We start from the raw sequence: 27,777 nt of genomic DNA on the forward strand, positions 1-27,777 counted from the left end.
GAGAGAGAGAGAGATAGACAGGGAGAGAGAGAGAGGGAGAGAGAGAGAGACACACACACAGGGAGAGAGAGTGAGAGAGAGAGAGAGGGAAAGAGACTTGTTGGGAAAGTGAGCTCAGCATTATTAGTTCCAGCACAACAGGTTCCCTTCCCAGTGAAAGTGCTGACGTAATAAAACCGATGCTGCTGTACGTTTATCTGTATGTTCTATTTAGTGATATGTTATGTTAAGTTATGTAATGTCTTGTCTGTATACTGTATACTACTCAGCTCTAGGAAATGTTTATCTGTTGTGCCTGTGCACTTTATATGTCTCACTGTGGGGAGAGTGGGAAAACGTTCTTTCGACTGCTTTTTTATGTTCACATGTGAAGTAGTTGACAATAAAGTTACTTTGAAAAAAATAAAAAAATAAAAATAAATAAATATATGTGTTTATTGCAAGCATCCACAGTTAGGCCTGTTAGGCATTTTAAATGAAATAAGCCATCTGATGCCCGTCTGCATGTCATTGTATTCATAACCGAGTCTCAGTATCATAACTCGGTTCTATCCCTTGTGGAGGACCCTTTCAGACCCTCAAGAGTTTAAAGGAAGTTTAAAGGGAGCTCTCTGCGTCGTGACGATCGCGAACACAAGCTACCAATTAGAGACAAAGAGTCAACATTTATAGCGGCGGTATTTAATTACACGCTTCACCTCTTAGACAAACTGGCTATGTGGGTCAGCTCTGTCAAACAAAGAGAGAGCGAGAGCAAATTGCCACACTGCTTCGTGACCTTCGGCCCATCGTGTTTATAAATAATAGAGGATGGTGTTCTCTGTAGCTTTGAAGATTTTTGATTTTTTTTTGGGCAGACATTTTCATTCTTGCTCCATTTGTGCAAAAGTTACTCAAGTTAATATGACTCTTTTGGGCTGTTTTGTACCCCAAACAACAGTCTAGTCTGTCTCTTCCACTTTTAACAGGCCTACAGATCTGACATGCCAAAGTTGATTTAAAACCTAAAAGCATTTGTAGATGTCCTTGAGGCAGAGATCTGCTCCCAAACTCAAGAAACCAATAAAGCCAGGGGCTAGGATCTTTTTCAAAATTGTTCTCAAAAATGCAAAGCATTTTATTGCATGTGATGAATGTGAGAATGTTAATTGAGGTCTTTTGTTACAGGTTGAGTATCAGTGTGATGGATTCCTGGAGAAGAACAGAGACACTGTCTATGAAGAACAGATCAATATTCTTAAAGCCAGCAAGGTGAGAGTCCAGACGGTGCATGCAAAGACATTTCCCTCTCTTCTCTCCTCCCCTCTTAAATCACAAGAATGTACACGTTGCTTCATGTTTATAACTAAGCTTTTAAAAGCAGCACGCATCAACCCAATCACCCTTAACAAGCAAAATCACTTCCCCTCCAACCCAACCTAGAGAAGATTTAAGAGGGAGACATGACTAGACATGACACTTTGCCTAATTTAATGAAACTCTGATTGTCCAATCTGACTGCATAAGTCTGTAACTATGGCAAATGAATCACTATATGAAATTGTCAGGCAAATTTAAAGTACCATTTTGGCTCCCTAGTTTCAGGCCATTGTGCTTCAGGAATGCTCTCCTCTGTACCCTTCTGCACTCACGCTGCTGTTTCCGCTCAGTAAGTGGTCGAGGGCCATTTACTCGTCTTACTGCTGCAGGTCTGAGTCAGCAGTGAGCCAGCCAGACAAGACGAGCAGCTGCTCCACAGGCCTGCTGAATGGACATGAGTCATCTGTCGGCCCTCTCTCTCTCTGTCCTCTCTCTCTCTCTCTCATCTCTCAGTCCTCTCTCTCATCACTCGCTCCTCTCTCTCTCATCTCTCAGTCCTCTCTCTCATCTCTCAGTCCTCATCTCTCACTCCTCTCCCTCTCATCTCTCACTCCTCTCTCTCTCTCTCATCTCTCACTCCTCTCTCTCTCATCCAGTGGCGGTTCTACATAGAATTACGCCCTGGGCGAGACCCCCTCCGAGCGCCCCCCCCCCCCCCCCCCCCCACACACACACAGGAGAAAAAAAAAATCGTATTTTTTTTTTTTTATTATAAGTAGGCTATATAAGTGAAAGACACACTTTAATTTCTCAATTGACCTATCGCTAAGCCCGGTCTCCCTTATATTAGTTACTGTTGCTAACTCGAACAAACTAGAGGAGCTGACTAGAGTTCACAAAATGACATCCCAAGAGGCTCTATGCAACATTTTGATACAGAAGTACCTGATTGCGAAAGGGACTTCATTATGCAATGGAGGGATATGTACAAAATGTAAAACTAGATATGATGGATGACGAGCTTAAATTGGAGGCGAGAATTTACAGATCACATCCCATACCAGCATTGTTCAGGCACCGCAGTGAAAGATTATATTAATTTTCCTTCAGTTCATTTAAAACTCATCTGGAGAGAGGCAGATGTACCTATACCTGACAGGGCAATGTCCTAGCGTAGCTGCTAGGTAAGTTATCTGACAGTGTCAACCATCGACAATTCTGTTAAACAATCAAAATGCTAAGTTTAATAATGGTTTAACAATCGATGTGCTCATTTTAGTAGCGAATGGATTAAAATGACAATTATATGGTGTTAATTATCTGACTGCTTGTGTTTTCGGCAAACGTTCACGTTGTCATTTGAATCCATTAGCTACTAAAATGAGCACATCGATTGTTAAACCATTATTAAACTTAGCATTTTGATTGTTTAACAGAATTGTCGATGTTTGACACTGTCAGAAAATTCCAACCTAACAAGTTCCATTTGGGACACCCAGAGTTAAACTGTCCCCCGCGCCCCCTCACACTGGATCTGTGCAAGCAAGGCTTAGGCACCTTCTTAGGGAGCAGTGGCGCCTGCAGCCGCAGGGGGCGCTAATTCGCCAATTCCCCACACAGTGATATGATAGATAGACAATAGAAAACCGCTTCGCGGCCCAGATGATTTTTATTTCATTTTTTTAAGTGCTCGTGCCGCCCTCCAGGTGTCGTGAAAAAGTGCCGCCCCGGGCGGCTGCCCGGTTCGCCCGTGCCTAAAACCGCCACTGCTCTCATCTCTCTCCCACTCCTCATCACTCACTCCTCTCTCTCTCATCTCTCAGTCCTCATCTCTCACTCCTCTCCCTCTCATCTCTCACTCCTCTCTCTCTCTCTCATCTCTCACTCCTCTCTCTCTCATCTCTCTCCCACTCCTCATCACTCACTCCTCTCTCTCTCATCTCTCTCTCATCTCTCTCTCACTCCTCATCTCTCACTCCTCTCTCTCTAATCTCTCACTCCTCTCTCTCTCATCTCTCACTCCTCTCTGTCTCTCATCTCTCAGTCCTCTATCTCTCTCATCTCTCGCTCCTCTCTCTCTCTCATCTCTCACTCCTCTGTCTCTCATCTCTCACTCCTCTCTGTCTCTCATCTCTCAGTCCTCTCTCTCTCTCATCTCTCACTCCTCTCTCTCTCATCTCTCGCTCCTCTCTCTCTCATCACTCGCTCCTCTCTCTCTCATCTCTCAGTCCTCTCTCTCATCTCTCAGTCCTCATCTCTCACTCCTCTCCCTCTCATCTCTCACTCCTCTCCCTCTCTCTCATCTCTCACTCCTCTCTCTCTCATCTCTCTCTCACTCCTCATCTCTCGCTCCTCTCTCTCTAATCTCTCAGTCCTCTCTCTCATCTCTCAGTCCTCATCTCTCACTCCTCTCCCTCTCATCTCTCTCTCACTCCTCATCTCTCGCTCCTCTCTCTCTAATCTCTCAGTCCTCTCTCTCATCTCTCAGTCCTCTCTCTCTCTCTCATCTCTCACTCCTCTCTCTCTCATCTCTCAGTCCTCTATCTCTCTCATCTCTCACTCCTCTCTCTCTCATCTCTCGCTCCTCTCTCTCTAATCTCTCACTCCTCTCTGTCTCTCATCTCTCAGTCCTCTCTGTCTCTCATCTCTCAGTCCTCTCTCTCTCTCATCTCTCACTCCTCTCTGTCTCTCATCTCTCAGTCCTCTCTCTCTCTCTCATCTCTCAGTCCTCTATCTCTCTCATCTCTCGCTCCTCTCTCTCTCATCACTCGCTCCTCTCTGTCTCTCATCTCTCAGTCCTCTCTCTCTCTCTAATCTCTCAGTCCTCTCTCTCATCTCTCAGTCCTCATCTCTCACTCCTCTCCCTCTCATCTCTCTCTCACTCCTCTCCCTCTCATCTCTCTCTCACTCCTCATCACTCGCTCCTCTCTCTCTCATCTCTCAGTCCTCTCTCTCATCTCTCAGTCCTCATCTCTCACTCCTCTCCCTCTCATCTCTCACTCCTCTCCCTCTCTCTCATCTCTCACTCCTCTCTCTCCTCTCTCTCTCATCTCTCTCTCACTCCTCATCTCTCGCTCCTCTCTCTCTAATCTCTCACTCCTCTCTCTCTCATCTCTCTCTCACTCCTCATCTCTCACTCCTCTCTCCCTCATCTCTCAGTCCTCTCTGTCTCTCATCTCTCAGTCCTCTCTCTCTCTCTCATCTCTCAGTCCTCTATCTCTCTCATCTCTCACTCCTCTCTCTCTCATCTCTCGCTCCTCTCTCTCTAATCTCTCACTCCTCTCTGTCTCTCATCTCTCAGTCCTCTCTGTCTCTCATCTCTCAGTCCTCTCTCTCTCTCATCTCTCACTCCTCTCTGTCTCTCATCTCTCAGTCCTCTCTCTCTCTCTCATCTCTCAGTCCTCTATCTCTCTCATCTCTCACTCCTCTCTCTCTCATCTCTCGCTCCTCTCTCTCTAATCTCTCACTCCTCTCTGTCTCTCATCTCTCAGTCCTCTATCTCTCTCATCTCTCACTCCTCTCTCTCTCATCTCTCGCTCCTCTCTCTCTAATCTCTCACTCCTCTCTGTCTCTCATCTCTCAGTCCTCTCTCTCTCTCATCTCTCAGTCCTCTCTCTCTCTCATCTCTCAGTCCTCTCTCTCCCTCATCTCTCACTCCTCTCTCTCTCTCATCTCTCAGTCCTCTCTCTCCCTCATCTCTCACTCCTCTCTGTCTCTCATCTCTCAGTCCTCTCTCTCTCTCATCTCTCAGTCCTCTCTCTCTCTCATCTCTCAGTCCTCTCTCTCCCTCATCTCTCACTCCTCTCTGTCTCTCATCTCTCAGTCCTCTATCTCTCTCATCTCTCAGTCCTCTCTCTCTCTCATCTCTCAGTCCTCTATCTCTCTCATCTCTCGCTCCTCTCTCTCTCATCACTCGCTCCTCTCTCTCTCATCACTCGCTCCTCTCTCTCTCATCTCACTCCTCTCTCTCTCATCTCTCAGTCCTCTCTCTCTCTCACCTCTCACTCCTCTCTCTCGGTCCTCTTGTGTCCATGCTGGATAGAATTTTGTCAGAGAAGTGAAGGAAGTTACCTTACCTTTGTTCAGTCAGTCTTTGACAGTTTAGTCTGTAGGATAATTGAGAATGAATAACAGTTCTGTAGAGGATCTGTTCCTGGTTTTAGGATGAATGTGGTGTAGATCAGGATTAGCATTTGTTGTTACACTAGGTCTCTATTGCTCGTAGCTTGATTGGTTTCTCCTTTGTATGTCACTTTGGATAACAATATCTGCTAAATGACTAAATGTAATGATTTGTTTGGTCAACACGCTGGTATGATGTTTAGGATCATGAAAACAACAAGACTGTAGAGTAACTCCTCAAAACGGTGCACTCTAACCACGGCAGTCTCCTCCTCTGCGGCTAAACTCGGTTAAAGCTGCGTGACTCTAAACTCACTTAAGCCCATGTTCTCTGGCTCCGACCTCTCTCTGTGTGTGTGTGTGTGTGTGTGTGTGTGTGTGTGTCTGTGTGTCTGTGTGTGTGTGTGTGTGTGTGTGTGTGTGTGTGTGTGTGTGTGTGTGTTCTCTGGCTCCGACCTTTTAAACTGGATAAGTGCTTAAAGGCCAGCCCATGTAAACAAACACAGGCTTGACTGACGCTCCGTCCACCCGACTCAGACAGGGTCCCCACCTTAGCCTTAGAGTGTGTGTGTGTGTGTGTGTGTGTGTGTGTGTGTGTGTGTGTGTGTGGACACGTGCTGGTGTCCTCCTATACCCACTCAGTGTGTTGGTAAACACCCATTTGCATCATCGATCCTAAGCAAGGGAGAATTAAAAAGATGTTCTCACTTGAGCTCCTAGTGGCTTTTGTGATTCTTGGCTCCACAGAGACGAAACCACAGGTTGCCTAGGTTGCGGTTGATATCAACAGTAAACACTGCATCTCCACATAACAAGACAGTGTCTTGTGTGCTCAACATTTTTTGTAGATGTTTGACCAAAGGTGACAATAGACTACTTGCAAATAAGTGTCTGGACAGAGGAATGTCACCTCTAATAGTGTGCTGAGTGTAGTATGACAATCATTATCGCTTGCCTTGTGTAATAAAAGTTAATAAGTGCACTTAAGACTATTGTCATAAACAGATTAAAGGGTTGAGTGAACTTTAAGAAATAAGTTGGCCACAGCCAACCACAACACCTGCTAGACAGTTGGAGTCAGATGGCTGTAGACTGTTTGAAAAGTCGATTCTTCAATTGACTTTCGAGGTGTGAACCTTGCTACAGCACAATTGATTTCCTGTTTCAATGCCAGTAAAAGGAAGTTGGGGCCAGAACACTTCCCATCCATCAACATCTTCCGCGCAGGAGCCAATACCGTAAGGGGCAGACAACAGTGGCTTCTAGTGAGGCCAAAGGACTCCCTTAGATATATATAAGTGTGTGTGTGTGTGTGTGGCGTGTGTGTGTGTGTGTGTGTGTGGCGTGTGTGGTGTGTGTGTGTACATGTAGAAAGAACCAAGGCCATTTCATGAGAATGCAGCCAACTAGAGCGTATGCAATGGTGCTCTATTTAGATATTCTTTTTGCCTTCGTGCTGCTCATGCTTTTGTTCATATTTTTATGACGGATAGTCGAGCTTCCATTACTATATCCTCCCTGCCACATCAGGTCTTGATCAATGTCAAGTGTGTAATGGTGTCATTAGTCTTCTCTCTGCGCTGTAGTGTGGGTGATTCTCTGTGTGTGTGTGTGTGTGTGTGTGTGTGGATCGTAGGCCATGGATCAGAGACCTCCTTAAGTTCCTTGAAAAGTTACTGCAGGACTGAAAGATTATCCTTGATGGGGAAAAGTGGCTAGTGATTAATCAAGCTGACAGAGCAGTGCAGTCAGTCAGTCAGTCCTCATGTGGGTAGATCATATTGACTGACATTTTTACTGGAAAGGAATCACAATGTCTTAATTGCATGATTAGCTCATCGAGCACACCTACCAAGCAGCGGAACGTTTTGCTTATAGAAGAGATGTACACATGAAAAAAATACCTGTCACCTGTGACTCCTGATCTTGAAGCAATTTTAATGTACGCCATCCTCTGCTACCAATGTTAGCTTGTTTATCTGACAACGAAAGGTATAAAACAGAGAACTTTACTGGAGCTCTCAATACACATGCATCACAGGCAATGTTCACAACAAACGTTCCCACCCTGAACAACACATGCGCAGTTATGCTGAACAGTATGTTTCTCTCTCTCTCAGTTCCAGCTAGTGGCAGATCTCTTCCAGGAGGGCAAAGAGCCTACAGTTCCCTCGTTCTCCTCCAGCAAGGGGTCCAGGATCAACGTGCGTGCTGCCAAAACCCTCCCCAAACTCCCTAACAAGGAGCACAGGAAAACAGTGGGCCACCAGGTATGAGGCCGACACATGCGCAACATACACTACTTTCAAAGTTCAAAGTACTTTATTGTCATTGTCACAAAGACAACGAGACAGTAGAGGCAGCAACAGACAGCTAAAAAAAACTTGTGAATATTATCTTCCACAGCTAAATAATAATGAATAAAAATTAATAAATATCTCTGAGTAAATTTTAAAAAGCAATATATCTGCATACTGGGGTACATCAATAGTTGCAGGGTAGAGTGTTAGAGTGCAGTCCATGGGGGGATACCCACGTTGGTAAAGTCCATTAACAGGATCTCCAGAGACTATGAATGACTCTCTTCCCCAGGATTATTATGGGTTATACTTAAAGGCTCTGCCTTTGCTTAAGAATATAGAATAAAGCGATGTCTGCTTCCTCTGCAGTTTTGTTCAGCTCTTAAGGAGGCACATAAGTTTAGACATTACGCATCTAAGTGTCCGTGACCTTCAGAGAGTCAGACTCGCTTTGATGCCTGCCAGTTGCCTTGAGCGAAGGTCTTGAAGTTTAGTCGCAGCGTTTGTTCCCTCATCTCCATTGATTTATGCTGACGCAATGAACACATAAAGTTCAATCGTCTACAAACTTCAGTGTCCTGTTAAGGGCAGTACATTTATTCATTCATAATTTATTCATTCATAACGACAGAACTACTGGCTGTAATAATATGGCGCACCTTCAGAAGGGCCTTACCTAATCCTGTGTGATAATTTCTGCCCTGTGCAGTTCCGCAGTTCCCTCCATCTACTGATGGACACGCTGAACGCCACCACACCTCACTATGTGAGGTGCATCAAACCCAACGACTTCAAAGAGGCCTTCTCGTAAGTACCAGCTTTCTTTAGGTACAACATCAACGACGAGGTGTTCTTCATTTCGTGTGCTCCCTGTGTGTCTATGTGGGATACACTGATTTACTGGGGGATCTGAACGAGCGTTCTTGTCAAGTATTAGAAGGTGTGTGTGTGTGTGTGTGTGTGTGTGTGTGTGTGTGTGTGTGTGTGTGTGTGTGTGATTGGGGATATGCTATGGTCTCCAGCAGTGAGCAGAAACAGAGAGTCCTCTGTGTTACTGTGGAAGCTAAAGATAATCAGATTCACTATGTTTACACTGTAAGTGATCTCCTAGAACAGGTTATATTTAGACAACTTTGCAGACATCGGCGCGATAAAATAGTAACACATGATGTATGGACGATTACACATCACCAGGAGATGATGGCTCACAGTGAGGGGTAAGGATCGTGCTGGCAGGGTTTGCGCTCTTGGTTTGAACTGGATAACTTTGTAGATCGGAGCTGTGGGTTATTTTGAGGAGGCTTCTTGAGGTTAAATGTCGTCTTCACGGTGTGTGATGGATTTCTGCCCTAGGCACTGTAGTAAGCAAATATAAAGTACGCTATATGTATGCTGAAAGTATTTTTCTTTCAGTGTCTTCTTTTTGGGAAGTGGAAACTAGCCATGGCATTGCTAGCATCATGCGTCACCATCTACACAGAGCTTTGTCTTCTCGTCACTGATTAGCACCTGTATTGGCACCTGACTCGACCGGCCCTTTGGTGTTAAATGCCTTGCTTTTTCGCTTTAAAAGGGGATGGGTGCTTGTTTTTCGTTCTGTTTGTATCTTCGCTGCGCATTCCTGAGCAACAAGGGGCTGTTCATGAGACATAACTTGAAAGAGGTGACCCAGTCACATGCTTTTGAGGAGAAACCCAGGGCTGTTTGTGTGCTTAGCGCTGGGCTGGGCGCTTGTAGTCAGAACAGAGAAGAGAGAGCGGCCGTAAACACCATGCCTCTCTCTGGGGAGAAGTGTATCATGCTTACCAGAAAGATACGGTAGGAAGAAAGTCACACGATGCATGATAGTGTGTGTGTGTGTGTGTGTGTGTGTGTGTGTGTGTGTTTGTGTGTGTGTGTGTTTGTGTGTACAGCAACACCACAACCATGTTTTTCAACTAGTGTCTTGGTTGAAGTTGGTGTACGCCGTAATGTGTGCTTGTCTGTATACCTCTTACTCTGGCTCAATTGTGGTCGAAGTGTGATGCCCCTTGTGTGTGATGCCCCTTGTGTGTGATGCCCCCTGTGTTTGATGCCCCTTGTGTTTGATGCCCCTTGTGTGTGATGCCCCCTGCGTGTGATGCCCCCTGCGTGTGATGCCCCTTGTGTGTGATGCCCCCTGCGTGTGATGCCCCTTGTGTGTGATGCCTGTGTGTGTGATGCCCCTTGTGTTTGATGCCCCTTGTGTGTGATGTGTCCACAGGTTCGACTCCAGGAGGGCTGTCCAACAACTGCGAGCATGTGGCGTCCTGGAGACCATCCGTATCAGTGCCGCTGGATACCCGTCCAGGTACAGCCAAACACCACAACACCACAACACCACAACACCACCACAACACACCACAACACCACAACACCACTACACCACCACAACACCACAACACCACAACACCACAACACCACAACACCACTGGCAAACACACACATAAACCACACTGAGGTGCGATGCACATTCTGAATAAATACTGCTCATTGTAAGTTGTCAGCACGTATTGTCAGCACGCATTTTGGTGCTGTCGCCAGTTAAACTAATAGTGAGAGTGGCTGAATATTTGAATCCCTGATGTCGCTTCAGCAGAGTCAGAGCTATGCAGTGCTATAAATGATTGATTTTCAGCAAGTTATAAAACTGATCGCTGTGGATTGAGTTTTCCCTGGTGTTGTGTATTGTTGAGGTTAAAAAAAAGAACAGCAACCAGCTCAATTGAGAGAGTGAGGAGTATGTGAGTGTGAGTGTGAGTGTGAGTGTGAGTGTGAGTGTGAGTGTGTGTGTGTGTGTGTGTGTGTGTGTGTGTGTGTGTGTGTGTGTGTGGGTATGTGGGTGTGTGTGGGTGTGTATTGTTCTGTTGTTTTGTTTCGGAAAAAGACGCAGGTCAGGGGACATTGAATGCCATCTCGATGAGTTGGGATTCAGCTAAAAACCAATAAACACAGAGAAGGTTCACATGCGGAGGGAAGAGTGAATAGGATTGTGCTCGTTGCCAACAGGAACAACAACAACAGCATTTAGAAGCACAGACCTCCTCCTAGGCAGTCAGCATCAGGCGGGGTTCTCATCCCAAGGCAATGATGCATTTTTAGACTCCGCTCCAGTTGACACTATCGTCACCGGAGTCCAAGTCCACGTCTGCATCCTCTTAGTAGGATAAGGGGGAAATACTTGTTAATTGCAAGTGGGTTTAAGGTTGCTTCTGGCAAGTTCCACCAAAATGAAGGAAATCATCAGCCAAAAACTGTGGATGGTCAGAAAGGGATACCATGAAATCTTATATATCCCTAAGAATGCGTTGCACTATCCTAGATGGACGTATCCAGACTTCTTCAGCCGATACCGGGTCCTCATGAAGAAGAGCGACATGGCCATAGGAGACAAGAAGCAGGTGTGCAGGAAGCTGTTGGAGACTCTGATCAAGGTGAGAAGGGTGCTAAGGGTGCTGTCTGTCATCAAGGTGAGAAGGGTGAGAAGGGTGCTGTCTGTGATCAAGGTGGGTCTGTTTCAACAGTAATGTTCAGGGAACAGCTGATAGATCTGGGCTTGTATGTCATGTCCCGGTGTACTTCATGTCTCTATGTCAGTAGTGCTGTTGTCTGGAGTCCTGACATTGGACGTCCTGTACTTTTTCAATCTGGGCTTTCCATACCTGCACAGGTCTACTTCACTTGAGCTATATGCCCTCACACGAACAGAAGTACTATAACAGGGGCACAATAATGTTTTAGAATAATGTAAAATTAGTGGAAAATCAGAACATATATTGCAAAATAGCTTTCGGGTCATTTATTTTATGAAGCGCAAAGTAGAGAAGGTTGTTAGGCTTCTTTGGGGACAATCTATACTAACACCTTTAAGGTGAAGTACTAACATAGCCATGGAGGTCGTGGAAGCGTCTTTGTTGTTCTACATACAGTAACCGAGTTTCCAATTCAAACGTCCTTTCAGGACCCCGATAAGTTCCAGTTTGGCAAGACGAAGATCTTCTTCCGTGCCGGGCAGGTGGCCTACCTGGAGAAGCTCCGGGCGGACAAGTTCCGGAACGCCTGCATCAAGATCCAGAAGACTGTGCGAGGGTGGCTGCAGAGGACGCGCTACAGGAAGATCCGCAAGTCCGCCATCACCCTGCAGAGATACGGCCGGGGTTACCTGGCACGCAGGTAAGGCGGGACGTTTACATATTCGGTCAATCTGATAATGCAGTTAACCAAAACAGACTTGTGTGATTGTTGATACAATAGGAAATACGGTAACTTGATTGACAGAAGGAAGTAAGGTAACTGTGTAATTCTAAATGTACTAGTTGGTCTACAACTACTTTGTTTTCTGAACCACCCTGTCAGAACTATAAAGAGGACTAAGAGTTATGCTGTCTATCTCTCTCTCTCTCTCCCTCTCTTTCTCTCTCTCTCTGTCTCCCTCTCTCTCTCCCTTTGTCTCCCTCTCTCTCTCTCTCTCCCTCTCTCTGTCCCATCGTAGGCATGCTGAGCAGCTGCGTCTCTCCAAGGCCGCTCTGGTCTGCCAGAAGCAGTACCGCATGGTCCGCGTGCGCCGCGAGTACCTGAGGACGCGGCAGGCCGTGATCACCATCCAGGCCTTCACCAAGGGCATGTACATCCGCAGGCTCTACCAGGAGGTACGGCAGCGCCGCCTCTCTCACCAAAATAACACCCACTGACACCGCAATAACACCCACTGACACCACAATAACACCCACTGACACCACAATAACACCCACTGACACCACAATAACACCCACTGACACCACAATAACACCCACTGACACCACAATAACACCCACTGACACCACAATAACACCCACTGACACCACAATAACACCCACTGACACCACAATAACACCCACTGACACCACAATAACACCCACTGACACCACAATAACACCCACTGACACCACAATAACACCCACTGACACCACAATAACACCCACTGACACCACAATAACATCACACCACAATAACATCACACCTCATTTTACATCCCTCTGTCTAAATGTGTTCTTGAAGATACATCTCTAAGATCTAGGGATGATATTGCAAAAGACATTGTTCTACGTCTGTGCTACTCTACTCTTGCAGTGTCTTTGGTTGGAGTAACTCTTTCAGACTGTGCTCCGTGGTCATTAGGAGAAGCTCCCCAGGGTCGTTAGGAGATGTGTAATTAGCCAGACTTAATGGGCCGTATTGACTCTTAAAGTGAAGTGAGTTTAAGATACAGAAGAGGTCTCAACACCTATATTGTACTTCAAGCGAGGGGTGTGGCCAGTTCTTAAAGGCGTCTGGCACCTGCAGGTAAACACAGGTGAGCACAGGTGGGACCCGAGGTATCTGAACCAGAGGTAAACAATCAATAACACAAAGCAACAAATACCAGGGCCATAACTTATGTGTGTAGAAATGGGTAGCACAAACTTTAATTTATGACGCATATGACACAAAAAATAAATTGAAGTGCTGCATCAATTGTAGCTTTCCATGGTTGGTCAGTCAGTCAGTCAGTAGGTTAGTCTGTCAGTTAGTCAGTTAGTCAGTTAGTCAGTCAGTCAGTCAGTAGGTTAGTCTGTCAGTTAGTAAGTTAGTCAGTTAGTCAGTCAGTCAGTCAGTCAGTCAGTCAGTCAGTCAGTCAGTCAGTCAGTCAGTCAGTCAGTCAGTCAGTCAGTCAGTCAGTCAGTCAGTCAGTCAGTCAGTCAGTCAGTCAGTCAGTCAGTCAGTCAGTCAGTCAGTCAGTCAGTCAGTCAGTCAGTCAGTCAGTCAGTCAGTATGTCAGTCTGTCAGTCTGTCAGTCTGTCAGTCTGTCAGTTAGTAAGTTAGTCAGTCAGTCAGTCAGTCAGTCAGTCAGTCAGTCAGTCAGTCAGTCAGTCAGTCAGTCAGTCAGTCAGTCAGTCAGTCAGTCAGTCAGTCAGTCAGTCAGTCAGTCAGTCAGTCAGTCTGTCTGTCTGTCTGTCTGTCTGTCTGTCTGTCTGTCTGTCTGTCTGTCTGTCTGTCTGTCTGTCTGTCTGTCTGTCTGTCTGTCTGTCTGTCTGTCTGTCTGTTGAATAAGTAAAATAGTGAATAAGTAAGCGGGCGTGCTCTGTTGACCGCCTGTGTCCATTCCACCAGTTCCTGATGCACCACAAAGCCACCGTCATCCAGAAGCACGTGCGCGGATGGATGGTGAGAAGGCGCTTCCAGCAGCATCGCAACGCCGCCATCATCATCCAGTGTGCCTACCGCCGGGTGCTTGCCAAACGGCGCTTCAAGCAGCTGAAGATCGAGGCGCGCTCCGCCGATCACTTCAAGAAGCTCAACATGGGCATGGAGAACAAGATCGTCCAGCTGCAGAGGAAGGTTGACGACCAGGTAAAGTGACGAGGGCTCCACGCAGTGTGTGTGTGTGTGTGTGTGTGTGTGTGTGTGTGTGTGTGTGTGTGTGTGTGTGTGTGTGTGTGTGCGTGTGCGTGTGCGTGTGCGTGTGTGTGTGTGTGTGCGTGTGCGTGTGCGTGTGCGTGTGCGTGTGCGTGTGCGTGTGCGTGTGCGTGTGCGTGTGCGTGTGCGTGTGCGCGTGCGTGTTTTTATCTTCCTCTCATGGAAGAGTGTATTGTTATGAGTTTAGCCAACTGTCTGAGTGTGTCGTTAATTTAAATTGTTCGCCAGAAACAAACAAGGGCCAGATTTTGAGAAGTCTCTGAGACTCTACGCACACATTGTCTTCTAACCACACTTCATCCACCAACCCCTTGTCCGTCACCCTCAATACTACACATTTGTTTCCGACAAGACTGTCGTTGCTGATAAATAAACTGAACTTCTGCAAGATGCTATTTGCTGCTAGAAAAGCTAACAATACTTCATACAGCATTTCCTGACAATAACCTGAAACACTTTCTCTGTCCCCTCGACGCCCGCAGGGCAAAGAGTACAAGACCCAGAATGAGCAGCTGATCGTGAGCAAGAACGCTCTGAACACCGAGGTCACCAAGCTGACCAAGGAGCTGGAGACCCTCCGCAGTCGTCAAGACGACGGCACTCAGCTGAACTCCCTCCAGGAGGAGCTGGAGAGGCTGAGGGCGGAGCTGAAGGAGGCCCACGCCCACAGGAAGAGCCTGGAGGAGGAGCACAGCAGTGAGAAACTGGGACTGGAACAGGTGAGAGAGGAGGAGAGAGAGAGAGAGAGAGAGAGAGAGAGGGAGGGAGGGAGGGAGAGAGAGAGACATAGAAAAATTGAAAAGAGAGAGAGATAGAAGGAGGGAGAGGGGAGTTCACATGACTGCTGATGTTTGGCATATGAAATGCAGAGTATATTTGACATAGATTTTATGTGTGAAAACACTATTGGATCCTCTGTGCAGCCATATTGTTTTGCTGAAACATCTTCAAGGCAGAGAACAGTTAATGTCATTACTGATCATGGATGTTCACATGCTACTAAGCCACGTGAGAGTATTTCGCACAGTTTGATGAGCGTTGCGTAACTTCAGCCATTTTGTCTGGACCAATTGAAGAGCCCATACAAGAGAGTCTCTGTTTGAAAGCCCCCCTTGATGAAATCAATACCGATGGTGCTCCGGTTCCTAGTGCTGTAACTCATCAGGCCTGACCTGCAGAAGTCACTTTTCCTCGAAACTCTATACAGTATTTTTCAGTGGTGTTCCTGTTTTAACCCGAGGTATACAAAGGCATTTTGATCAAGTTTAGCAGGGATTTTTATGATTCATAAAGAAATAGATCGCCACCTCAAAATGAAGACATTTGCCATCATTCGTCAGATTCCCCCACATGGATCCATCCATGATTCCGCTAACGTGCAACAGCTATCTGGTTTGAAATAATGACGTCTTTGCTGTCTGGTAAATGTCTTATATTTTTGTTCTTCTCAGAGAGTCGAGGAGCTGGAAAAGGAGAATTTGCTGCTGAAGGGAGAGAAAGAGGAGATGAACGAGAAGATCCTGAGCGACTCCAAGAGCACAGGTCAGTGCTGACACCTCAGTCAGTCAGTCAGTCAGTCTGTCTGTCTGTCTGTCTGTCTTTCTGATTGTCTGTCTGTCTGTCTGTCTGTCTGTCTGTCTGTCTGTCTGTCTGTCTGTCTGTCTGTCTGTCTGTCTGTCTGTCTGTCTGCAAACTTTCCCACGGAATCCCATCTACTTTTATAAGGACAGAAAACAACCCCCACCCTCCTAGAAGGTGGTTGTTTTCTCACTAGTATCATAGACTTGTCAGGATTAGTTAATGTTCCTTTGGTACTATATAACTCAAAGCGGTCCACCACAGGAACTCTTGCCCACTGTGGGATCCTGCGCTGTAGGACTAGGTGTGTGTGTGTGGGATCCTGCGCTGTAGAACATGGTGTGTGTGGGATCCTGCTCTGTAGAACACGTTGTGTGTGGGATCCTGCTCTGTAGGACTAGGTGTGTGTGTGTGGGATCCTGCTCTGTAGAGCACGGTGTGTGTGGGATCCTGCGCTGTAGAACATGGTGTGTGTGTGGGATCCTGTGCTGTAGAACACTGTGTGTGTGTGTGTGTGTGTCGGACCCGGTGTGTGTTTCCCATCAGTATGTAGGCTTTCTGTGCCCAGAGGGGTGGGCTAGTTCGCTTTCCCACACAAGGGGAGGACTTGTGAGCCGAAATGGGGGTGAAAGAGGCCTTTTGAGCGACTGCATTGAGTTTCAGCGGAGGAATGCGAAACTGCACTTTCACCTGTGGGATTGTTAGGGAGACTATTGTCTGCTGCAGGTTCACAAGAGGGGGGGAGTAGCCCCTGAAACCCACCGGCAGCCTCTAGAAATGCCCTGCACACACCGTGCTAATAGTAATAGTATAGGGGGCGATAGCAATAGCCGTATTAGGACAAATTGCTCCTCTTTTCTTGTTGATTAAGTCTGTTGTTTTTTTTTGTCTATGTGTTTCACAAAGCTGGACAATAAACATGTTCTTAAGTTTATGTGTCACTGAAATTGGAGCCCTATCCGCCTCAGGGCAGAAAGAGTAGTTCCTATTTAACTCTCCTTCTATAAGAGTAGTTCCTATTTAACTCTCCTTCTATAAGAGTAGTTCCTACTTAACTCTCCTTCTATAAGAGTAGTTCCTATTTAACTCTCCTTCTATAAGAGTAGTTCCTATTTAACTCTCCTTCTATAAGAGTAGTTCCTACTTAACTCTCCTTCTATAAGAGTAGTTCCTATTTAACTCTCCTTCTATAAGAGTAGTTCCTATTTAACTCTCCTTCTATAAGAGTAGTTCCTAGTTAACTCTCCTTCTATAAGAGTAGTTCCTATTTAACTCTCCTTCTATAAGAGTAGTTCCTACTTAACTCTCCTTCTATAAGAGTAGTTCCTATTTAACTCTCCTTCTATAAGAGTAGTTCCTATTTAACTCTCCTTCTATAAGAGTAGTTCCTAGTTAACTCTCCTTCTATAAGAGTAGTTCCTATTTAACTCTCCTTCTATAAGAGTAGTTCCTAGTTAACTCTCCTTCTATAAGAGTAGTTCCTACTTAACTCTCCTTCTATAAGAGTAGTTCCTTTTTAACTCTCCTTCTATAAGAGTAGTTCCTACTTAACTCTCCTTCTTTAAGACTAGTTCCTAGTTAACGCTCCTTCTATAAGAGTAAGTCATATTTAACTCTCCATTTATAAGAGTCGTTCCTTGATGCAGCGCGAGATGCTGACAGGATGCCAGCTCGGACAAAGTCAGCTCGTAAAATAGCCACGTCTTATGAGTTATTATGCCCCGGCGCATTAAAAAGATTATCTGCGGATGAAAGTAATTGTGTGTCCATAGGCCTGGTTGGTGGGATATATCTGATGGTAAATCTGAGCCAAGTCTTGTGAAACTATGAAAATATTTTGCAATCAGAGATCTAAATGAGGTCCATGTACTGGGCAGTCATTCAACTCTGATTAAAGTGATCAGGTGATGTAGGACAGAGAGAGAGAAGGAGAGCAAGAGAGAGAGAGAGAGAGAAAGTGTGCGAAAGAGAGAGAGCGAGCAAGGGAGAGAGAGAGAAAAAGTGAGAGCGAGAGAGAGAATGAGCGAGAGAGAGAGAGAGAAAGTGTGAGTGAGAGCGAGAGAGAGAGCGAGCGAGGGAGAGAGAGAAAAAGTGAGAGCGAGAGAGAGAAAGTGTGAGAGAGAGCGCAAGAGAGAGAGAAAGTTTACTTAAGTAGTACATGACAGAAGCTAATCATATTCTCACATGCTCACATGCTCAATTTTCTTTTGACATTTATTTATAATATAATGCGATGTAAAAGGCTTTTTTTAAGGCCTTTATGTACAAGGATGTATCTGAAAAGCACTGAAACTAAATTAAAGATTAGAAAATTCATGTGAGATCATGTGAGAACTCTCAAGAGCTTTTGGCTGCCCTAGGCCAGATCCTGAGATGACTAGATGTGTGTCTCTATCTGTCTGTGCCTGTTTTCCTGTATGTGTCTGTGTCTCTGTGTGTTTGTGCATATCATTGTGTTTATGTGTGTATAATGTGTGTGTGCGTGTGTGTGTGTGTGTGTGTTTGTGTATATCTTTGTGTGTGTGTGTGTCTGTGTGTGTGTGTGTGTGTGTGTGTGTGTGTGTGTGTGTGTGTGTGTGTGCGCGTGTGTGTGTTTGTGTATATCTTTGTGTTTATGTGTGTATGTGTATATTTATAATGTGTGTGTGTGTATATCTTTGTGTTTATGTGTGTATGTGTATATTTATAATGTGTGTGTGTGTGTGTGTGTGTGTGTGTATATCTTTGTGTTTATGTGTGTATGTGTATATTTATAATGTGTGTGTGTGTGTGTGTGTGTGTGTATATCTTTGTGTTTATGTGTGTATGTGTATATTTATAATGTGTGTGTGTGTGTGTGTGTGTGTGTGTGTGTGCGTGTGTGTGTGTTTGTGTATATCTTTGTGTTTATGTGTGTATGTGTATATTTATAATGTGTGTGTGTGTGTGTGTGTGTGTGTGTGTGTGTGTGTGTGTGTCACAGACCAGAAGCTGAGTGTGTCTCAGAGGGAGAGCAGGCTTCAGGCAGACCTGGATGAGGAGCGTCAGCGCTACCAGAACCTGGTGAAGGAGTTCTCCCGCCTGGAGCTGAGATATGACAACCTGCAGGAGGAGGTCTCTCTGGCCAAGGTGGGGCAGGAGCAACACAACCCATCAGGGCTTCGTGTTAAACTATTAAACATTGTTCCTCTTTTCAGTGGTAACCAAGGTTACGTAATATGGAGATCTCAGTAGAAAACACTTCAAAAATGTTTTAGAAAAGGTTATTGAGGTTTATCATGTTGTACAGAAGATGCATAAGGTTTGTGACCGTCGTGACCGTCCGTTTGGAAAATCTGCATTTTATAGAGTATTTCCCAGTCATAAAGAGTGTGAACACACTCGAAACAATACTCTCTTCTATCAGAAAGCATCTCCTCTACCAACCCAACTTCTCTCACACTCGTCGTAATGTATACATACATAAATAGCCCCCCCATACACAGCCCCAGTTATTGAGGTTTATCATGTTGTACAGAAGATGCATAAGGTTTGATAAGTGACCGTCCGTTTGGAAAATCTGCATTTTATAGAGTATTTCCCAGTCATAAAGAGTGTGAGAACACACTCGAAACAATACTCTCTTCTATCAGAAAGCATCTGCAAGGAAGACCAGCACCATGAGTTTGTTGCTGCTGTTGTTGTTGTTGATGTTGTTGTTGTTGTTGATGTGCCTTGAGACAATTTGATTGTTTTAATGCTACATAAATACAATTGAATTGAATGTTGTTGTTGTTGTTGTTGATGTAGTCATTGTTATCATGCTGGTGGTCACTAATCCACTGTTTCCTGTTTGGACACGTCACAGTTCCACCCAGGCCACCGTAGGAACCTGTCCAACCAGAGCAGCCTGGGCTCAGAGTCGCCCTACCCCTCCTTCACCCCCTCCGACGTGGGAGACACGGACGATGCCCTGCAGATGGTGGACGTAAGGACTGCTGCCCCGTTACACACACACACACACACACACACACACACACACACACACACACACACACACACACACACTGCTGCCCCGTTGCACACATTACAATGAGCTCTTGCTTAACATCCATTAATACAGAATACTGCTACCCCATAATACACATTACAATGAGCTCTTGCTTAACATCCATTAATACAGAATACTGCTACCCTGTTATACACATTACAATGAGCTCTTGCTTAACATCCATTAATACAGAATACTGCTACCCTGTTATACACATTACAATGAGCTCTTGCTTAACATCCATTAATACAGAATACTGCTACCCTGTTATACACATTACAATGAGCTCTAGCTAGTTTTTAGCTGTGTTTTTATAGGTTGTTTTTGACTACGTTCTTAACTATGTGTTTAACATCCAATAACATTTGATGAAGGTCATGATACTTGTGAGTGATGAAATGCTCTGAGAGCTATGATTGGATTAGATTAGATTCAACTTTATTGTCATTTCACAGAGTACATGTACTAAGGCAACAAAATACAGTTAGCATCTAACCAGAAGTGCAAAAGCAGAAGAGTGCAGAGTATGTGCATACTATGTATAGTGGTAATATAAAAAATAGATAAATAGGATGTATATGAAAGAAGATCCCAAAGCTTAGAGGACCATAGTGCAAGTGCAAGTCTTCAGATTGTTCTGTATGCATGCAATACTGTGTGGCCTCACCGTGCTGTGTGTGTGTGTGTGTGTGTGTGTGTGTGTGTGTGTGTGTGTGTGTGTGTGTGTGTGTGTGTGTGTGTGTGTGTGTGTCCGCGTCTCTGTGTGTGTGTGTGTGTGTGTGTGTGTGTGTGTGTGTGTCTGTGTCCGCGTCTCTGTGTGTGTGTGTGTGTCTGTGTCCGCGTCTCTCTGTGTGTGTGTGTGTGTGTGTGTGTGTGTGTGTGTGTGTGTGTGTGTGTGTGTGTGTGTGTGTGTGTGTGTGTGTCTGTGTGTGTCTGTGTGTGTGTGTCTGTGTCCGCGTCTCTGTGTGTGTGTGTGTGTGTGTGTGTGTGTGTGTGTGTGTGTGTGTGTGTGTGTGTGTGTGTGTGTGTGTGTGTGTGTGTGTGTGTGTGTGTGTGTGTGTGTGTGTGTGTGTGTGTGTGTGTGTGTGTGTGTGTGCTGTGGTGCAGGACATGGGCGTGGAGAAGGCAGCCATGGACATCAGCCTGTTCATGAAGCTGCAGAAGCGTGTGAGGGAGCTGGAGCAGGAGAGGAAGAGGCTCCACAGCAGCCTGGAGAGGATGGAGGAGGTGGCCAACCGCAAGGTAGCCACAACCCCTAGCCACACACACCCCAGCCACCGGCCACACACACCCCGGCCCCCAGCCACACACACCCCGGCCCCCAGCCACACACACCCCGGCCCCCAGCCACACACACCCCGGCCCCCAGCCACACACACCCCGGCCAACAGCCACACACACCCCGGCCCCCAGCCACACACACCCCGGCCCCCAGCCACACACACCCCGGCCCCCAGCCACACACACCCCGGCCCACAGCCACACACACCCCGGCCCCCAGCCACACACACACCGGCCCACAGCCACACACACCCCGGCCCCCAGCCACACACACCCCGGCCAACAGCCACACACACCCCGGCCCCCAGCCACACACACCCCGGCCCCCAGCCACACACACCCCGGCCCCCAGCCACACACACCCCGGCCCACAGCCACACACACCCCGGCCCCCAGCCACACACACACCGGCCCCAGCCCCCAGCCACACACACCCTGGCCTAATAGACACCCACACACACCCCGGCCCCCAGCCACACACACCCCGGCCCCCAGCCACACACACGCCGGCCCCCAGCCACACACACCCCGGCCACCGGCCACACACACCCCGGCCCCCAGCCAAACACACCCCGGCCACCGGCCACACACACACCCCGGCCCCTAATGATATTAGCCTATTGGCGATGATCGACCTCTTTCAAAATACCGTCCACCTTTAATTTTGTTTTTCTTACCTCGCCATTCACCTGTCTACTACGATATGTCTGATGATGACCGATTGACGTTGTGTTGTCTGATCTGGGAGGAGGAGCTGCTGCGCAAGTTTCGTGCGCGATATGCCTACTTCTCAAACTTGCTCCAGATGTCTAGGCCAGCCTATCCCTACCATTATTTAGAATTGTGTTTTAAAACAACATAGATTTGCAATGTAAAAGTTGTAAATGAGTAGGACAACATTGCTCGTGAATGGACTAGGCAGACTGCCAAAATCGGCTGGAACTGCAGCTGCGCAGCAGATCTGCTTTGCAGAAGTCCAGACCCGGCCGCTTATGTGCCGGGGCTCCGCCCCGGACAGCCCCGGCCCAATTTAACCTCTGGATATAATGTAAGACGAAGAGCTTAATAGACAGAACTTGTTGAGGTACATGACTTAAGTGGGGTTGCTTATACTACGCATGTTATTCAGGAGGTGATCAGGCCTCTGTGATCGGGCTCCTCCTGGCCAGGCAAAGAGTAGCAAACTGATAAAGTGTTGCAGCAATTCTTATCAATTCATCTTTGCACAATGTGTGCTAATCTGTGTCTTTATCAGCGAGCGATAACTTACAGTATGTGCATGATTCTTTATCTCGTAGGGTACTGAGCCCAAAGGCTCCTCCCCGGAGGACGACTCCATCGCCGACTACAACATTCTCAAGGTAGAGTCCAGGGTCACCTGTCCCAGTGTTAGTTTGTTTACACACATACACACACACTCTCGCATGCACACACAGATCCACGCTTCGCACACATAGCACAGCCACAGTTTCGTCGTGGCGCCATGTCTTTCTATGTGGTCCTTGATTTCATCTACACCGTGGTATCTCTGATGCTCCTCGCCGCGCTGTCTCAGAAGTTTAGGGTGAGTGTGTGAGTGTGTGTGTGTGTTTGTGTGTTTGTGAGTGTGTGTGTGTGTGTTTTAGAGACTCCCTCTGATGTCTCAGTAATATTAATGACGCGTTTTCATCGCACTTCTGTCTCAGAAATGTAGGGTGAGTGTGTGTGTGTGTGTGTGTGTGTGTGTGTGTGTGTGTGTGTGTGTTTTGTGTGTGTGTGTGTGTGTGTGTGAGAGAGTGTTTGAGAGACTCTCTTTAATGTAGCAGTAATATTAATGACACGTTTTCATCCCACTTCTTTGACTGCGCTACTTGCACAGTGCTCTCGGGAAGCTAGCAACTGAATCTGACAGATGTATCAAGATAGATTCACAGATGTATAAAACAACAAAACATTTTGAAATATCTCACTTAGAAAATAAAATAGACAGGATGTGCACACCTGCTTGTTTTTGGATAACTGAGGGGATGTATGCAGGCTATGGAGTCTTTCATTACAGATTAATGCAAGCACTTTATACTATGTATTCAACACTATAAGCACTTTAAACTATGAATTCAACACTATAAGCACTTCAAACTAAGTATTTAACACTATAAGTACCTCAAACTATGTATTTAACTCTATAACTACCTCAGACTATGTATTTAACACTATAAGCACACTTCAGACTATGTATTTAACACGTGTGTTTTGAGAGTGTTGAATACGCTGCTGTGTGCTAAAGCTGTGCCGTATCTGTAGGTGCAGAGCTCTTGCGTAAGAGTACTCTCTGTGACTGGACTGCTAGCTGACTGTACTGTTGTCTTCTTGAGTGATGAGCTTGAGGGAACACTCTGTGTCGTATATATGTGAACAAAAGTCATTTATAAGTCGCAGCCTCTGCGCATCGAGATCACTTTACACAGGGCTCTAAATATGCATGACGGAATTTAATTTGTTATTCAGTCAACGTTAAAGAGCAAATATGTTTACAGATCACAGGGAATATAAGTAAATGAGGCATTTTGTAAATCCCAAATGTACAGCTTTCAAAAGTCATCAAATTCGCCACTCTCTCCCTTACATGCATTTAAAAATAAATCACTATGCATTGGACTTTTAAGAGATTTATCACTGCAAACACTTAAAGCGGAGTTTGCCTGTGCGTGTTTAATCATTAACCAAAGCAGGCGTTCATGACGTTGATGCTCGTTGAATGGCTTGTTGAATGACTCGTCCAGATTGACCAGTGCACAGGTCCAAGGTGCATTCCGTTTGGAGAATAATGACTTCTTACCTACCTATTATATCTCTCTCAGTTCTAATATAAATATGCCTAATTAATTAAATATATATATATTAAGTGACTAAGTGATTAAGTGATTTTAAATCTAATGCTTTGCTCAGAAAGGGGTATTAGTTTTGAAGTGCTTTGTAGACTTCCATCACAGACTGGCGTTAGTGTGATTGGTGGCAGGCTGTGATCGTCACTGTGAGCTGAAGTAGCCTTGACTGTGCTACATTCAGAGAGGACTTAAATTAGCCTGCAAGACTGGAGTGAGTCATTTAAATGTTATCTTAGGGTGCCATGGATTTATCCAATATTTCCGTTATTTTTCTCTCTCTCTCGCTCTCCCTCTCCCCCTCTCTCTCCCTCTCCCTCTCCCCCCCCTCTCCCTCTCTATCTCTCTCTCTCCCGCTCTCTCCCTCTCTCTCTCTCTCCCATTCTCTCTCTCTCACGTCCTCCCTCTCTCTCCCTCTCCCTCCCTCTCTCTCTCTCTCTGTAACTTCCCACAAACACTAAAGTGTTGTTCCAGTTCTCGCCTCAGGGTTCTTTGAATATTTTTAGCCCTCTCAGTAAGCCTTGTCCAACAGCTCATAATTACCCAGTACGGCGCTCTGTTATCAAGTGGACCCGGGTTATGCCCACTGTGTTTTGTTCTCCAACGCCAACGGCATCTGTGCTGCATTTCTTTCTCCGATTGTTTTCTTTGCAAAGAACAACAAGCATGTAATAATTACAAAACGTTCTGAAACTGATCTCAGACCTTTAACCTTTAACCTTTCACCTTTGGCACCCACAGAGGCAGGAGCTGGAGTCGGAGAACAAGAAGCTGAAGAACGACCTGAACGAGTTGCGCAAGGCGGTGGCGGACCGCGCCACGAAGAGCAACGGCTCCAACGAGCTGCAGGAGGGCTACAACCTGCTCCTCAACCAGCTGAAGGCCGCCAACGAGGAGCTGGAGGTGCGCAAGGAGGAGGTGCTCATCCTGCGCACGCAGATCGTCAGCAACTCCAAGAAGGCCGACACCGACAACCACATTGTGAGTGCAGGGGGGGGTGGTCAGGGGGGCCGGGGAGGAGTGCTGGGTGTGGAGAAGAATGTCAAAGACATTTCTAACAAGGTTTTCGAAATAGCCAGAGAATATATGGAAATGCAAGTCAGTCAGTTTAAAAGGCTTTCCATTATTATTTTTATTCATGCTTTTATTTGAAAAAGGACAGTGTTTATCGATTAACATTTCCAAATAAATGGAACTGCACCGGAATTAGCTAGGTTAGCTAGTTTTCATCAGTTGTCCCATGACTAGTTCACTCCAAATGCTAGTAACAATGCTAGTAACAGTGCTAGTAACAATGCTAGTAACAATGCTAGGAACATGATAGCATTGGCTCACTGTATCTAAGCATTTCGTCACAGCTCATAGTTACTGAGGGGGAGCCACCCATCAGGTCCATAAAGGGAGGTGAAATACCTAGAGGGGATAAAACCCAGTCACAGCAGCCTGTCAGTCATCTTAACCCCCTCGTGAATTGATTCATGCCCTTTCTGACAGGGCTTTCTGTGGAACAGACGGCTAAGCCTTGTTCCCCATACCATATTAAGAGCCAGTGCCATGAAAAAGTTTCACCCCGGAAGGACTCCATGTCCCATCATGCACCACTGAGAGTGAGCACGCTCGGGCACAGTCACCTCAATGTGAAGCCCACTGTGATGCCCTGACATGAGTTCTGAGTGATATCGCTCTGATTCAGATGACCACAGTGATGAGCTGACATGAGTTCTGAGTGTCATCTCTCAGATTCAGATGACCACAGTGATGAGCTGACATGAGTTCTGAGTGTAATCTCTCAGATTCAGATGACCACAGTGATGAGCTGACATGAGTTCTGAGTGTAATCTCTCAGATTCAGATGACCACAGTGATGAGCTGACATGAGTTCTGAGTGATATCTCTCAGATTCAGATGACCACAGTGATGAGCTGACATGAGTTCTGAGTGTAATCTCTCAGATTCAGATGACCACAGTGATGAGCTGACATGAGTTCTGAGTGTCATCTCTCAGATTCAGATGACCACAGTGATGCCCTGACATGAGTTCTGAGTGTCATCTCTCAGATTCAGAAGTCCACTGTGATGAGCTGACATGAGTTCTGAGTGTCATCTCTCTGATTCACCAGCAGGGGCCACACCCACACCACAGAGCGTGTCAGAGTGGCTCCACTGTCCTCAGATCAGCCTTCGCTTTCCTGTCTGTTCCTCTGCTCTATCTCTCCCCTCTGCGTCCTCCTTCCCTATAACTTCAGTACTGTCCATCTATCCATGTTTCTTTCTGGCTTTTCGGTAATTTTTGTCTATCAATTCTGGCTGTCTTTTTGTATAACTATCTATCTGTCAGTCTGTCTATCTATCTATTCACCCATCTGTCATTTATTTTGCTCCGTCTCTATTTACTCCCTTTTGCTCTTCCTGCCACACCTTTACCCTCATCTCTCTCTCTCCCCCTTATTGCTCCCCTCCCTTTCTCTCTCTCTCTATCTCTCTCTCTCCCTTTCTCTTTTGCTCTCCCTTATTGCTCCTCTCCCCCTCTCTCTCTCCCTCTTCATCTATCCCCCTCTCTCACCCCCTCTCTCTCCCTCTTCATCTCTCTCTCTCCCCTCTCTCTCTCTCTACCTCCCTTCTCCTCTGTGAGAGGGACTATCCCTGTCAGCACTCATGAGCCAGGGGCTGTCACAGACGCTCTCTCTCTCTCTCTTTATCTCTCTCTTCATCTCTCTCTTTCTGCCTCTCTCTCTTTATCTCTCTTCATCTCTCTTTCTCTCTCTCTCTATGTTTCTCCTTCTTCTCTACCTCTCTCTCTCTCTTTATCTCTCTCTTTATCTCTCCCTTTCTGCCTCTCTCTTTATCTCTCCCTTTCTGCCTCTCTCTTTATCTCTCTTCATCTCTCTCTTTCTCTCTCTCTCTATGTTTCTCCTTCTTCTCTACCTCTCTCTCTCTCTTTATCTCTCTCTCCATCTTATCTCAGTTGTGACAATGGGGAAGATGTGTGAGCGATGTGTGTGTAGGAGTGTGTCAGATTCCTTTTAAAGGGGCCTGCCCCTCTCTAAAGACTAGGTGCTGAGTCTCCTCTTTAAAGACACGGTCCTAAGTCCCTGAAGCTGATTAGCTCAGACGTGGGCACCCAGAGAGCCAGCGGGCACGTGTGAGAGCGTTATGGCATTAGTGGCGTCCTGCCAGCGGGCACAGGTGTTTGTCGAGTGAGTATGGATGATCTCCTGATGGCAGGCATCTCCTCCTCCTGGGCGCTTCAGTGCTGCTGTGTTTGGTGCTCTTCTGCTGACGGAGGTTTGTTTTTAATATCGGCCATGTTTATTTGTGTCCCTAGCAGAAGACCAACAACGTTCCTGAATGGAGCAACAACAAGAAGCCTGTGGACAAGGAGGAGGCCCTGCAGGCCTACCAGGGTCTGTGCGAAGCAAAGAGGTGAGTGTGTGCCGAGTGTGGGCTGAGTGTGGGCCGAATGTGGGCCGAGTGTGAGCCGAATGTGAGCCGAATGTGAGCCGAGTGTGGGCCGAGTGTGAGCCGAGCGTGAGACGGGTGTGAGCCGAGTGTGAGCCGAATGTGGGCCGAGTGTGAGCCCAGTCATAGTGAAACCCAGCCGTGCAGTCTTACAGTAAGGCCTCAGTGGAGCTGTAGTGCCACAGGTGTGGCTGTCTGGGGACAGTTTCTGTCTGAATCACAACGCATTGGGCTCCTGCTCACGCTCAGGAGGCCCCAGATGAGGCTGAGTCATTGGTAACACACTGTGCGAGTGTGTTTCACACTTTACAAGAAATTACCTCACTTCCTTAGCAACAGTGACTGTTTACTGCTTTGGCCAAGAGGTGTCATAAAAACTGGCACTAATTATCATCGAATATTAGATACTGGA

At 46.4% G+C, this 27,777-nt stretch overlaps 1 protein-coding gene across 1 annotated transcript in view; it reads left to right on the forward strand.

The window, feature by feature from the left end:
- myo5b (myosin VB) overlaps positions 1-27,777 on the forward strand; it is a gene marked incomplete at both ends in the record, with an annotated part of 76,796 nt that overhangs the window by 38,473 nt on the left and 10,546 nt on the right. The window contains 16 exons of the mRNA XM_080842377.1: positions 1,168-1,251; positions 7,542-7,691; positions 8,431-8,528; positions 9,964-10,050; positions 11,062-11,173; positions 11,701-11,912; positions 12,232-12,388; positions 13,869-14,108; positions 14,657-14,893; positions 15,626-15,720; positions 18,728-18,860; positions 19,579-19,698; positions 20,869-21,003; positions 22,341-22,403; positions 24,648-24,887; positions 27,235-27,329. Of these exons, the coding sequence (XP_080698503.1) occupies positions 1,168-1,251; positions 7,542-7,691; positions 8,431-8,528; positions 9,964-10,050; positions 11,062-11,173; positions 11,701-11,912; positions 12,232-12,388; positions 13,869-14,108; positions 14,657-14,893; positions 15,626-15,720; positions 18,728-18,860; positions 19,579-19,698; positions 20,869-21,003; positions 22,341-22,403; positions 24,648-24,887; positions 27,235-27,329 (2,258 nt within the window). The remainder of the gene's footprint in view (positions 1-1,167; positions 1,252-7,541; positions 7,692-8,430; positions 8,529-9,963; positions 10,051-11,061; positions 11,174-11,700; positions 11,913-12,231; positions 12,389-13,868; positions 14,109-14,656; positions 14,894-15,625; positions 15,721-18,727; positions 18,861-19,578; positions 19,699-20,868; positions 21,004-22,340; positions 22,404-24,647; positions 24,888-27,234; positions 27,330-27,777) is intronic.

This window comes from Sprattus sprattus, assembly GCF_963457725.1.
Source record: "Sprattus sprattus genome assembly, chromosome: 7".
In the NCBI taxonomy this organism is placed as follows: Eukaryota; Metazoa; Chordata; class Actinopteri; order Clupeiformes; family Clupeidae; genus Sprattus; species Sprattus sprattus.